The sequence below is a fragment of the Ruditapes philippinarum genome, unplaced genomic scaffold (assembly GCF_026571515.1).
Source record: "Ruditapes philippinarum isolate M1 unplaced genomic scaffold, ASM2657151v2 ctg14674_1_1_1_1, whole genome shotgun sequence".
NCBI classification, from domain to species: domain Eukaryota; kingdom Metazoa; phylum Mollusca; class Bivalvia; order Venerida; family Veneridae; genus Ruditapes; species Ruditapes philippinarum.
In genome coordinates this window covers 13,448-27,199 of record NW_026855431.1, presented here as the reverse complement: position 1 = coordinate 27,199, position 13,752 = coordinate 13,448, and the positions used below count along the sequence as shown (strand labels likewise).

At 31.6% G+C, this 13,752-nt stretch overlaps 1 protein-coding gene across 1 annotated transcript in view; it reads right to left on the bottom strand.

Moving 5' to 3' along the window:
* Nucleotides 1–13,752, bottom strand: part of LOC132743319 (multiple epidermal growth factor-like domains protein 10) — a 30,579-nt gene that overhangs the window by 4,869 nt on the left and 11,958 nt on the right. The window contains exons 4-5 of the mRNA XM_060731855.1: nucleotides 11,513–11,593; nucleotides 5,771–6,069 (exon numbers count right to left, since the gene is read on the bottom strand). Of these exons, the coding sequence (XP_060587838.1) occupies nucleotides 5,771–6,069; nucleotides 11,513–11,593 (380 nt within the window). The remainder of the gene's footprint in view (nucleotides 1–5,770; nucleotides 6,070–11,512; nucleotides 11,594–13,752) is intronic.

Here is a 13,752-nt window from a genome sequence, read left to right as displayed (position 1 = left end):
AGTAACCTTTCGGCCAAAAATGACAAATAAAATAATTTTAATGAGTGTCCAAACAACCCTTACTTCATTTAAATAATAAATAATGATGCCCTATTTCAATGACTCCCACCTTAGTTCTAAGCTAGAGCTATTAGTCAACAATGCGTAAAAGATATGGTTTCAATACACAAATCGGGCAATAGATACTATAAATTCTTAAAATAAAAAAACTGGAAGAATAATTCGTCCTCGGAGCATTATATTTGATTACAACACAATTACTCGGTTTGACTGAGTCTGTACATGAGGCATAATGAAAAAGTGCAACGTCCCTCACGACCCCAGTGTTGGCTTTGGCATTATAAAATTTTCAACACTTAAAAGTGCTAAAATCAATTATCCCGAGGGACCAGAAAAACATAACACTGAATTGAAGAAAAGCTTCCACACGGCATTTGACATCTTCTGTATGAAATCTGGAAAAAGATTGATCCTTCGGAAGTATTCAGCACAACAAAATGACATGAAAATTGCCAAATTTCAATCAAGGTACAGAACGCATTAATTAAGGTGGTGACATAATAACCAGTCGTGTGAAACACAAAGGGGTAGGTAGAAAAAGGGCACACAATGTGATTAAAGGGACTCCACTGAGGTTTAAAAGCCTTAAAACATAACATATGAATTTCTTACATAAATGAGCTGGGGCACTTTAACCAGAAATATATGCAAAGATAGTTAAGAAATATACTTTGAAATAAATTGAAAATCGTGTTTTTATGCTTTTCTCAGCCCGATTTGAGTGAAAAGCGTTTTAACGCTGTTCATTTTGGGTCATTTTTTACAGTTTGAATAGTTATTTTGCTCGAATAATCTGAAATTTTGCACAAAGATTAGTGGTCTAAACCTACATCAAATAGTACATTTATCTGGAAAAAATATTTTTAGTCCAATAATGTCAAAAATCCTCTGTGGAGTCCTTTTAAATTATAATTTCCAGAAAATATATTTTTGGCATTATTTTGTATTTAAAGAATATATATACTTTAAATTATTACAAATTTTGTATCCATTGTCCTGTCTACTATGTTTTGAATCCCACCTGGGCTATGAGTGATTTCATGTGAGATAGCTTATTAGTTTTATATGCTTAAATAGTATTCGCTGATCTACTCAGGTACGATTTTTTACATTAAATAATGCACGGAGCTACATTTTATCTATTCATTATCAACTAATAAATCGGGACACGCCACGTGGCTTTTATATTCTAGGGGGGGCATACAATCAAACAAAAGATAATTTATCATTTCAATTTTATCAACTTGTTGAACATCTACAAGTACATGAATTAAACCACAGCGATGCTACTACGTACATCTCCATTAGTGATAGGCGACACGATTATTTTTCATTTACTATACTCATGCAACAAACCTTATAAATAATTCAATAAAAACAAAATTATTGCTACATTCACTTTATGATAAAGTATCAACATAATTACACTTAAACTCACCGCAAATGTTAAAAGCCAAAAATATTAACACAATCATACTGGACTTGCATATTCGTCGTTGCGTCTGTCACTGCCCAAATTACTTCCTACTTCTGTATGAAATTTCACGCCTCAGGTTTATGACTTCCGCGTTGTTTAATATTCTTTTTTTTTGAAATCATCAAAAATGATATGAATTGATATAAGAAAAAACGAAACAAATGGATATTAGATGAAACATTGTACAAAGGTCAAGTAGATTTTCAAAAATATATTTTGATATGATTGGATTGTCTTCTTATTATCGAAAATAACATGACATACAGGAATACAATTACAAATTCAATATTCTTAAACGTTCATAAATCTCTAAATAATCGCCGATATATGTGTTTATATATTTATTTTCCAACAATTGACGTAACGCCGCCTGTCGAGCTGGCAGGGGTCTTACAGAAAGGCCACTTGGCGATTGATTTCAGTTTCATGCTAAGATGTCTGCAAAGTCCGCCATTTTCCTAAACAAGCTATTTGTATAAAACAATGGTGCAGCAGTATCTATATTGAAATTATTTTGATTTTTTTGTCAATTTAAAGCTATTAAATCGGTATATCTAAGTTACCAAATATCCTGACATATTGGCAAATGGAGTCAGTAAGTTCATTTTACAAAAATAAAAATATATATAAAAAAAATATCAGTAACTTTGTTTACTAAGTATATGAAGAAAATAAGTTATTTAGCAGGTACGAAAGTTAAAACTGGCTAAACCACAATGCATTAAACAAGGAAAAGGGTTCAACAAATACACTATTCCTTCCTTTATTACAATTATGTCCATTCATAATTTCATAATATATTATAAGGTTCCAGAATATCCAGGTGATATGACATTTTTGTTCGTTTTAGGTGAAATTATTATACCTAAATATTTCTATAAAAGCTCAATGAATTAAGAATACATATTTAAATACATTTGCTTCAATAACATCATATCTGATCATGGTTGTAATTTAAAGCCAAGGTCTCACCGTCTGGTGTATGCGAAACTTATTTTGAAATGAATAATATTGCGTTTTATCACGAAACATATCTAATGTACACATTTACATATAGTGATATATTATACTTCAAAGTTACGCACAATTTTCTCATTCAATTTTAACAATTTATGCACGAATGCATTATATAAAAAATAAGTTATTTCCAACATAAAACCCTAAAAACATTTGTAAAAGTTACTGTGTTATTGATATAATTTTACTATTTATATGTTCCGCTACTTCAATTTTAACTATCTTTGAATTTGTAAACTTAAATGATATTTTGTTAGTAACATCTTCCTTGAAGTCAACGAGAAATATAACAAGGATCTTAGCCAAACGTTTTATTCATCATTAATGCATGAATGCAGTTATTTGTTACCTTTTTAAAAAAAAACATGATACATTGAACTATTCAAGAAAAGCATTTAATTAAAAATTAATATATATATTAACCAAATTTTATACGGTAAATTCATTAGCAACTTCAGTATAACTTCAAAAATTTCCCATTTACGTCGGTACCGTGTTTTGTCTAAGGTTCTGAATGACCGGGTCACGTGAATCAGTAGGCGGAGCAATCTCTTCTCTGGCGTAATGTCAATTGTGCGACTTGAACTATAGATGATCTTCCATGGATACACATACTTGATAAAAAATCAAAAACAATAAAAACAAAAAGTGACTCAATCTTCCCTATATTAGGAAAACAATTAAAATATATTTTGTATCGTAGTAAATACTGCGATAGCAGCGGGATATAAACGACATTCCACCCACGCCCAAACACATATATGCTAATTATGAATGCTATCTTCATGAACAAACTTCGAATATTGTACAAATTTTTTCCTTCTTATAACATTTGGTTACTTTAACTGATTTGAAGTGCAGTTTAATTCAGTGTTATTGTTTTTAAAATAAATAACATACATGGTTTAATGATTAAATCTTTAAATGTTTTGCTTTCATAGCAAGGTTACACTTTACTTTAAACTTTACATGAAGTTTAAAGCAAACATAAAAGAAATCACTGGATTGTATTAGGATGTAACATCAAGCATCTAGATGTCATTATATGTTAAAAATTAGACGTTCCTTAATACATTTTTTTCCCAGTGATTGAGCTTATTATATACCGATATTTAATTCTTTTAAAACAATAATAATAATCTCGGAGTAATTTTAATTATATAAATTCTGCCTTGTGTCCTGGTCTGCTTTGGTTTCGGGTTCTCCTGGGCTCCTTACCAGCGTTTCTTGTTGCTGTGTCATGTGGGGGTAGCGTTCAATGAACGCCGCCTTTCCTTGCTGATCATATTTTGACTTACATTAATGACACATATAATTGTGAATCAACATCATGAAAAATCAACGATTTCTGTCAAAAGGCTTTCCTTAATGAATTTTATTGCTTTTAGGAATTGCTGGAGACTACACTTAATTTATTCTATCTTAAAGTGATAATGTAAAACCTACATGTATATATACAAGTTTGCTGCAGTGTCATCAATAAAGGACTGAAGTTGTATTATAATTCGCTACAAAAGGTCTAAAAGAAGCCCAAGATATATGAGAATGACGATTAGTCACATTTCAGACTTATGCAACGTGCTTTGTACATAAGGCTATTACATGTATCATCAAATTCAGTCTGTTAAGTTGGTCTATTTGAATGCTTTTAATTAAAAATGGAAACTACCATTTCTGTCTTGTTTGACAAACAAGAGTACATATTTTATATTAACGATAGTTCGTAAATTAAGTAATTTTTCATTACAGGTCATATTACTCCGAAACAAGACAGATGATTTTGATTAAACTCGGGTTGTCATAAACCCCAAAGCAAGAAAAAATGAACAATCAAAAATCTACATAACATTCTGATGATTAATTTGTTGAACTGATTTTTACCTCTACCGGCTTCACAATGTCATTAATGTGAGACTGATTTTGATATGAAACAATAAATATATATAGAAGCAAGCCTTGAACAAATTTCGTAAAATTCAAGAAGTTTTATGTCATTCGTGAATGACCAATAAATTGAAACAATGTAAAATAATTTCATAACAAAATATCATTAAGCGTGAAAAAAAATGAAAAAACTGAAAAACCATCATTTGGTATACGTATCACTTGAAGCGTATAATTTTAAGGTACGTGAGTTATTTTGTGTGGGCAACCGTGGCCTAGTTGTTAAGGACCTTGTCTTTCAACCACTTTTCTCTCGCTATTGTGGACTCGGTTCAACGTCAGGGACTTGGAATTATTTCTTTTGAGGAAACTATCCATATAGCTTGAACAACGATAGTTCTAGAACAATCAGGTTGGCAACTCGTGCCTGAAATAATGCACGGAGGGGCATCCGATTTGATTTGATTTTGATTTAATCATATTTTATTGCTTGAAACATGTACATGTAACATAGAGATTACATTAATACAAAACAGAATACAATAAATACGAATAAGGAAACATGTATGTTAACAGTTTGAAGCAAATGGGTTGGGCCACAAGTTTTACCAACATTAATGAAGGCCCTTCCCAGGCAAGTTTAAATAACAAAATGTTCATTAGAAAGATACAAAACTTGTTTACGTAATTAATGTGTTAGGCGAAGAAACAAGAAAATATATGTTTTTTTGCGCATCATCAGAGCAATATTTACTGTTTGCTTCTATATATATCTATATTGATTTAAAAGTATTTAGATGACAATATCATGAGAAAAAAAAACAACAACAACAAAAAAAATTGATATGAGGTTTAAATATCATGAAATAGAAAAAAAAATACACATTCTAAAAACATTCAAACTTCTGTTCACCTTTCCTCTGAAGAAAAAAAAAACAAAAAAAAAAACAAAAAAAACAAAAAAAAACAGGTTTCGCCTCCATTTCCGTTACTGGACCAGCATTAAATATAGAAACACGGAGTTATATTTAATTATCATTAAGATATATTAAGTTCTAAAACGATTCGTATTCTTTATATATTTTTGAACATGCCCAAAGATAATGTCATTATCGTCAGGCGACAAGTTATCAATTCCAAACAGCAGTTTCTTTACACTTAAAGGATGATATGGGCGGGTATTAATGAATAATTGATGGCGCTGTTGATGAAATAACGGACATTTGAAAAAATAGTGTCCTGCATCCTCTATGATATATCCACAGTCACATTTTTGATTATCACGTAAGTGGTTGTAAAATAAGTCGGAGTTTAGGTTACTACATTTATTACGTATTCTTGCATGATGGACCTGTGAAAATCTTTCACCAGAAATGAAGAATGGGGGAACTATTGGGGGTTTAAATTTTTCTTTTAGATTACGTTTAAAAGCTGATAAGGAGTCTACAGTACGAGAATGAGTGTCCAAATTGTTCCAAAGTTTGATAGATGAAGGTATTGTAGATTTAGCATAGATTTCAAGCCGGCGTGCCATAGTAGCATAGTCAGAATTGTTTCTCAAATTGTATGTATTTGCTTCTAAAACGGTATTTGGAAAAAGTTCAGACAGATAACAGGGTAATTCTCCACGGCTATATTTATATACCAAAATTAATTTCTGCATGTTGGTATATAAATATAGCCGTGGAGAATCCGAGGATTTCCTTCACCAATGAAGCTGGGAAGTGGCGATATGACTTCTGTGTTTGTGCGACGTAAAAACCAAATCAACAAGAGCATCGCTAGGCGGAGCATTATATGCCCGAAAGTGGGTTTTTTTAGTAAGGATGAATCATTTGTAAGACATAAATATTAAATAAAGTATTACCTCCTTCAAATAGCGATCCTCCTATGGACAATCATCCTATTGAGTTTGAACGCTGTGGGCCAAATGGAACTTAAGGTATGTTCCAGAAACTGTTTTCAGTTTTAAGGTAACCTTAACCTTTGACTTTAAGACCCCAAAATCAAAAGGGGGCTTCTACCCAATATGGACAATCATGCAATGAAGTTTGAACATTGTGGGCCAAATGGAGCTTAAGTTATCCTCAGGAAACTGTTTTCAGTTTCAGGTAACATTGACCTTGACCTTTGACCTTGTAACCCCAAAATCAATAGGGGTCTTCTACCCAATATAGACAATCATTTTATGAAGTTTGAATATTGTGGGCCAAATGGAACTTTTGTTATGCTCCAGAAAATGTTTTCAGTTTTAAAGTAATAATGACCTTGACCTTTGACCTTTTGACCCTAAAATCAATATAGGTCTTCTACCCAATGTGGACAATCATACTATGAAGTTTGAAAATTGTGGGCCAAATGGAACTTAAGTTATGCTCCTGAAACTGTTTGACCTTTGACCTTATGACCCCAAAATCAATAGAAATCTTCTACCTAATCAATCATCCTACAAAGTTTGAGCACTCTGGGCCAAATGGAACTTAAGGTATGCTCAGGAAACTGTTTCAGTTTTAAGATCATAGTGACCTTGACCTTTTACCTTGTGACCCCAAAATCAAAAGGCGGCTTCTACCCAATATGGACATTCATACTATGAAGTTTGAACACTGTGGGCCAAATGGAGCTAAAGTTATTATCCGGAAACTGTTTTCAGATTCAGGTAATAATATCTTGACCTTGTGACCCTAAAATCAATAGGAGCCCTTTACCCAATATGGACAATCATTCTATGAAAGTTGAAAATTGTGGGCGAAATGAAACTGAAGATATGCTCCGGAAAACTGTTTTCAATCAGAAAATTGTGGGCGAAATGGAACTTAAGTACCGCTCAAGTCGGTGTTAGGAGGCATGAGGGATGTTGCAAGTATTCATTATCCCTCATGTACAGACTCAATCTAACCGAGTCTGCAATTCTCTTGTAATTTTGTTGTGATTAATGCTTCCGAGGGATCACTTTGTTACCAGAATTTCTAAGTTTTGCTGCAGAAACTGTTTTCAGTTTTCAAATAATAATGACCTTGACCTTTGATCTTGTGACTCCAAAATCAACAGGGGTCTTCTACCCAATATGGACAATCATCCTGTAAAGTTTGAACACTGTGGGCCAAATGTAATTTACGTTATGCTCTGGAAACTGTTTTCAGTTTTCAGGTTAAGGTGACCTTGACCTTTGACCTTGTGACCTCAAAATCAATAGGGGTCTTTTACCCAATATGGAAAGTCATCTTATGATGTTTGAATATTGTGGGCCAAATGTAACTTAAGTTATGCTCCGGAAACCAAATTGCTAACGGACGCACAGACAGACAAACAGACAGACAGATGGATGGACAGACGCCAGGGAGTATCACATAATATGCCCGAAATTTTTTCGGGCATATTAAAAAATGGTTATTTTGTGAGTATCTGTTAAAAAAATTGTTGTCATGCGATAAATTAATAATCTGTATCAACACAAACATACTATAAAGAATATGTCCGTATCTAACAACATTGTATAGCTTGTCACGTGAGGTAATATTGTTATATATGAGGAACATTCTAAACATATCAATGTTCTTGTGAAATGAAATACTGTTGTCCGAAAAAAATTTCCAAACTCTCGAAAAGTAGACTAACAGTACCAATGTAAGTTAAGAAATCTGCAGGCCGTTCATACATCAGAACTTCAGAAAGTTCAAATTTCCTATCCACCAACGTTAATTGATCAATATTAATGGATCGTTATATAGATTGCAATCATAATGGTTCTACACTGCCAAACAAACGGCGTTTGTTATTCAGAAAACCTGCATTTTAAACAGAGAAAATAACTTTGCGATAATTAACAGAATTCATAATATCAATTTACCATTTAAAAAGCCATTATAAATACAGCGAAATCCTTTGAATATAAACACTATAATATTAACGTACTACTTTATTGACAAACGAATAAACACAAACAATATATACCATTCTGTCATTATGCTTCAATCTATTGTTATGTTATGTTTGCATACATTCTCATTAGTAAAAAGTCTAAATAACATCTATGTCAAACATGTTAACTAAAACACAAGAATGCCAAACATGTTAACAGTCCATAACATTTTTTTTTATCGTATCTGTAAATTCAAATTGCAGAATAAGTTGCATGAAGTACACTAAACTTTACGTTATCCTTAAAGATGTCGAAATAAAAAATTGTTATCTGATTACAACAAGATTAATAAATGATTTTACGTCATTATATTATAATATAATATAAAATGAAATGTTATTCATTAAACAAAACAAAGTACTGAAAATTGTTAAAACAGGGGAGAGTGCTCATGAAGCACATATTGTTACGTAAATAAAGCATACAATAATAAAATTGAATTTAAATCAATAACTGTCAATTTGATATGCAGTAACAGGTATAAAATAAACTTACATAAGAACCAAAACATGTCAGTACTCATCAATGTAATGTTCCAGCAACAATGCTTCATAAATCTTATATATTATTGTATCATTTGTTCTATGCGCTATGGCAGACATTTACAAGAAAGTAAGGGGAAGCATTAAAAAATCTTAAAAGTTTCATTCATATTATAACTTAAACACTTATGCCCCTTTGCAATTACTAGTTCACAGCAGTTCTCTCACTAAAATCCAGATGTACACTCTGCTCCTGATGAAATTTTACAGATGTTTACAGATGTTACAATTTGTGTAAGACTGGTGTATATCAATATGTTACTTACTAGAATCAGCAGTCTTTACAGTTACCTCCTTAATCTTAATGAAATTAATGAATAATTAAAGTTGTAAACAAAAGAAAATGTCAACTGTACCCATTTTTGTATTGTTTACTGATCAACGCAGACAAAACAACACAATATATCACGTGGTAAAGGCACTGCAATTTAGTAATAGTGCCAACATACTCACTTACACGCTTATTGAGATTATTTAAATTGCATCTTTATTGTCCATCTTAAGAAAGAAATTGTGCAGTACTACAAATTCATTGGAAGATTGATTTTGTCAGGATGTAATGCCCAGGAGTACCGGCTTTGTCTCAATTTCTTACAGCCGTTTCAGCTGTGCCGGCTATCAACAATCGAAGTTTTGCATATCAAGAAATAATATGTCAAAGGCGCTTTATATAAAATTATGAATATCTTATTATACTAAGTAATATACAAGTAATAGAAATTAACAAAAAAATTTAACGGGAAATTATTATTACTGTTATCTAAAAGGTATGTTCCTTCTTAAACTGTTTTCAACATTGCTTGTACAAGATTTTGAGAAGCCTTTTGAAAAATTGAAAAAAATATGTGACTAACAGTAACAAAGAAGTCACTCGAATCATTCGACGCCGCTTGCAAACGGTGTCTAGTAGATATGCATTTGTCCATACGGAAATGGGGAAAAATTTAGACTTAATTTTGTGTATTGTTTTTGTTTTTAACCAATATAACACTGTTTTAAAATTTTCTAATAAAAATAATTTTTCTGATGTACAACATGTCACAGAGCTTTAAGGGAAAAGAATAAACGTTTTACTGACGTGATAGTGCCATGTCTGAATATCATACTCTTTTTACCATTATCTAATTTTATCTAGATAATGAATAACGTGGCATTGAGCAAGTCTATAGTCGATCGTTCTAAAACGTAAACGTTGAAAGAGGTAAAGACTGAGGCAGTGTCACTTACTTCATTTGCTCCGCCTCTGTTGAAGTTCGGCTCCGCCTTAAATTGTCGCCAAATTTAATATGATGCTCCGTATGCTAGCATTTAGTCTTCGTTGACGGAATGGACAACTTTGATCAATATCACTTGTTGAATCATTAAATTACAAGTTACAAAGCCTAAACCACGCCCGTTATCAGAAAAGCGGTTCTCCCTCAACCGTTAAGAAAGTAAGTCAAACTATGCGCACCGGTTAACTACGCCCAGTAAGGAGAGATCACTTAAGAACAGTCCGTCCTCAAAATCATTCGAACATTATGCAATTCGTACCCATATTTTAATGGGTATATTCTAGGCACATATTGTCTTGAATTTATTTTAAGTATTTAATCATTTAAATTTTACGTGCTATGATATCCAATTTATTTTGCTGCGACCAGACGTTTCAATCTTTGTCGCAACAGAAAGACATGTAAGAATTTCAGACATCGCATAACTTTGTGAATTTATGCATTAGGTTCTACTTTTTTACAAAAATATGCAACTTTATAATTAAACAACGAGCACATACCAAAAACATGGAGAAAAAATTGATTTGTGCTTCGGATATTCAACTGTAATAGAAACCGATTTTCAATGCTGATTGACTGTTCACATCATTTGGCGGCGTCTTTGATGTGCAGTATCAACATTTTACTTGTTCAATGTCTGAGGCGTTCATAGACATGACCTGATGAACGTTCACCTATGTTTGATTCAGTCGAGGGTAGTTCACTTAGATTAGATTTAGTGGCATTCATGTACATTGGATCTCGTGTTCTTGTCGATGTGGATGGATAGTTGGCCATTTCCGTGGACGCCTTTGGACCTTTAACAACAAAATAAAGTGAGAAAAAAACAAACAAACAAACATACAATCAAAAATTAAGATCAAAGTATAAATAAACACTACTTAACAGTATATAGAGAACAAACAGAATATTTTGTCAATTATATTTTCCACTGATATAATTCAAGTAGGTACATATAAAGTCATTGCCACCGAGAGCTGTTTATTTAACTTCCTAATATAAAAGTAACTTGTATCAAGAAAACAAAATGTCTTTATGTCAATTTTATTTTAGAAATAAACAATCTTTTACCTCAAAATAATTTTTTATCAGGATTCTGCTATTTTATGGCATATGACGATATCTTGATAAATATAAGGAAAAAGGATGGACCGTTCGGAAGCAGTTAATCAACTTTATTATATGAAAATTGCAGACTTGGTTTAAAGAAGTCTTTCGTGAGAAATATTGTAAAAAAGGGAAGAATATTACGGCCCTAGTACCGGCTTAAAGCGGTATATAATTTTCAATGCTAACGTGCTTGAATAAATAATGCCGATGATAAGAATAATTTGACTACACTGAACACCTTTTAGCAGCATAACCATTTTTACTTTTTGCTCCGTTCTGTTCCTTTCTATATTTCCGTCGTCTTAATCTATAGTATAAAATAATGAATTCATTATCAGCACGAAGGACTAAATTCGCAATTATGAAATGTAACAAAATAATGCAACAATTTTCTGCTTTGAGATAACTATACAATGCTTTAACATTCTTGATTAATTTTGCTTATCGTTATTTTATTGACGTAACGTAACGACAATTGACCTCATGGTTAAAGTTATGTAATAAAAAACGTAAGTCGGCTGAAAATAAAAAGTTGATAGAAATCGGCAAATTAAAAAATGCACAGCCTAAACAATTTTGGAAATATTTTAAACGTAATAACAAAAATAAACATAACATTTCTACGGACGATTTCAAACGTTATTTTTCGGAGTTGGCCAATGATATTACGCAATGCACAAACCCGGAAGCTGAAGAGTTTTGTAGCGGATATGACTTTAATAGTTCAAATGCCGATTTCGATCAATTAAATCAGCGCATTACTGTTGCAGAAATTTTAGAATGTGTAAAATGTTTAAAAAGAGAAAAGGCTATGGGTAGTGATTATATTATGAATGAATACCTTATAGAAAGCATTGATATTTTATCTTCACATGTTTGTGATATTTTTAATGCCATCTTAGATTCTGGTTATTTTCCGAAAAAATGGACCGAAGGAGTTATCGTCCCTTTACATAAAAAGGGCGACATTAATGACGTGAATAACTACAGAGGTATTACGCTCGTTAGTTGTTTTCCGAAATTATTCACCACTATTTTGAATAAAAGAATTGTTACATTTTGTGAGTATTTAAATGAAAATAAGAGATTATATTGTGTATTTGTTGATATGAAAAAATGTTTTGATACTATATACAGAAGTGCACTATGGTTAAAGCTCTATAATAATGGAATTCAGGGTAAATTGTTAAGAATAGTGAGGGACATGTATCAAAAGGTTAAGTCATGTGTTAGAAATTGTAATATCTATTCGGAATATTTTGAGTATGCTGTAGGATTGAAACAAGGGGAGATAATGTCACCGATTTTGTTCTCACTTTTCGTAGAAGATTTGGAGCTTTTTTTGCAAGATGATGTAGATTCTGGTTTAGTCATTGATGATATTGTATTAATTTTGTTATTATTTGCAGATGATATGGTAATTTTAGGAAAGTCAAAGGAGGAATTGCAGAAACATTTAAACCTATTGTATGATTATTGTAGTAAATGGGGATTAGAAGTTAATACTGAAAAAACTAAAATTATGGTATTTAGAAAAAGAGGGGGTTTATTGTTAAATGAAAATTGGCCTTATAATGGGAAAGAACTAGAGGTAGTGAACGATTTTAACTATTTAGGAACTGTTTTTCATTATACTGGAAATTTTACGTTAAATCAGGAATATCTCACTGGAAAGGCTCTTAAAGCATTGAATTTATTAATGATTAATTGTAAAAAGATTAAGTTAAGGCCTAAAGTTTTATGTCAATTATTCGATGCATTTGTTGGTTCGATATTAAACTACGCAGCAGAAATTTGGGGTTATACAAAGTCAAAAGTTATTGAACGAATCCATCTGAAATTTTGCAAACATTTATTAAAGGTTAGAAATAGTACTTGTTCTGTTGGTGTGTACGGTGAATTGGGCAGATACCCATTGTATATTAAGCGTTATGTAGCCATGATAAAATATTGGTTAAGATTAATAAATAGTGACAATATTATATTAAATCGTGTTTATGTAATATCATTGGAACATTGTAACAAAGGTTTTAAAACTGGGTGACCAATGTTAAAGCTCTATTATGTGACTTCGGATTTACATATGTTTGGGACAATCCATGCGCTATTGATAAAAATTTTGTATATATATTTAAGGAGAGAGTTATAGATTGTTTTTTACAAGGATGGAATGTAAATAAGGAAAGTAGCGAAGTGTTAGATTTGTATAAAAACTTTAAAATTGTTTTTGGATACGAAGCATATTTAGATATTTTACCTAGTTCATTAAGATGTTACATCACTAGATTAAGAATTTCAGCGCATGCTCTAAGAATTCAAACTGGAAGGTTTGCCAGAAATAGAATACCTAGAAACGAAAGATATTGTCAATGTTGCCATTCACTAGATTTAGAAGATGAATACCACTTTGTTATTATATGCCCTATCTATTCAGATTTACGTAAAAAAATTATAGCAAAATATTAT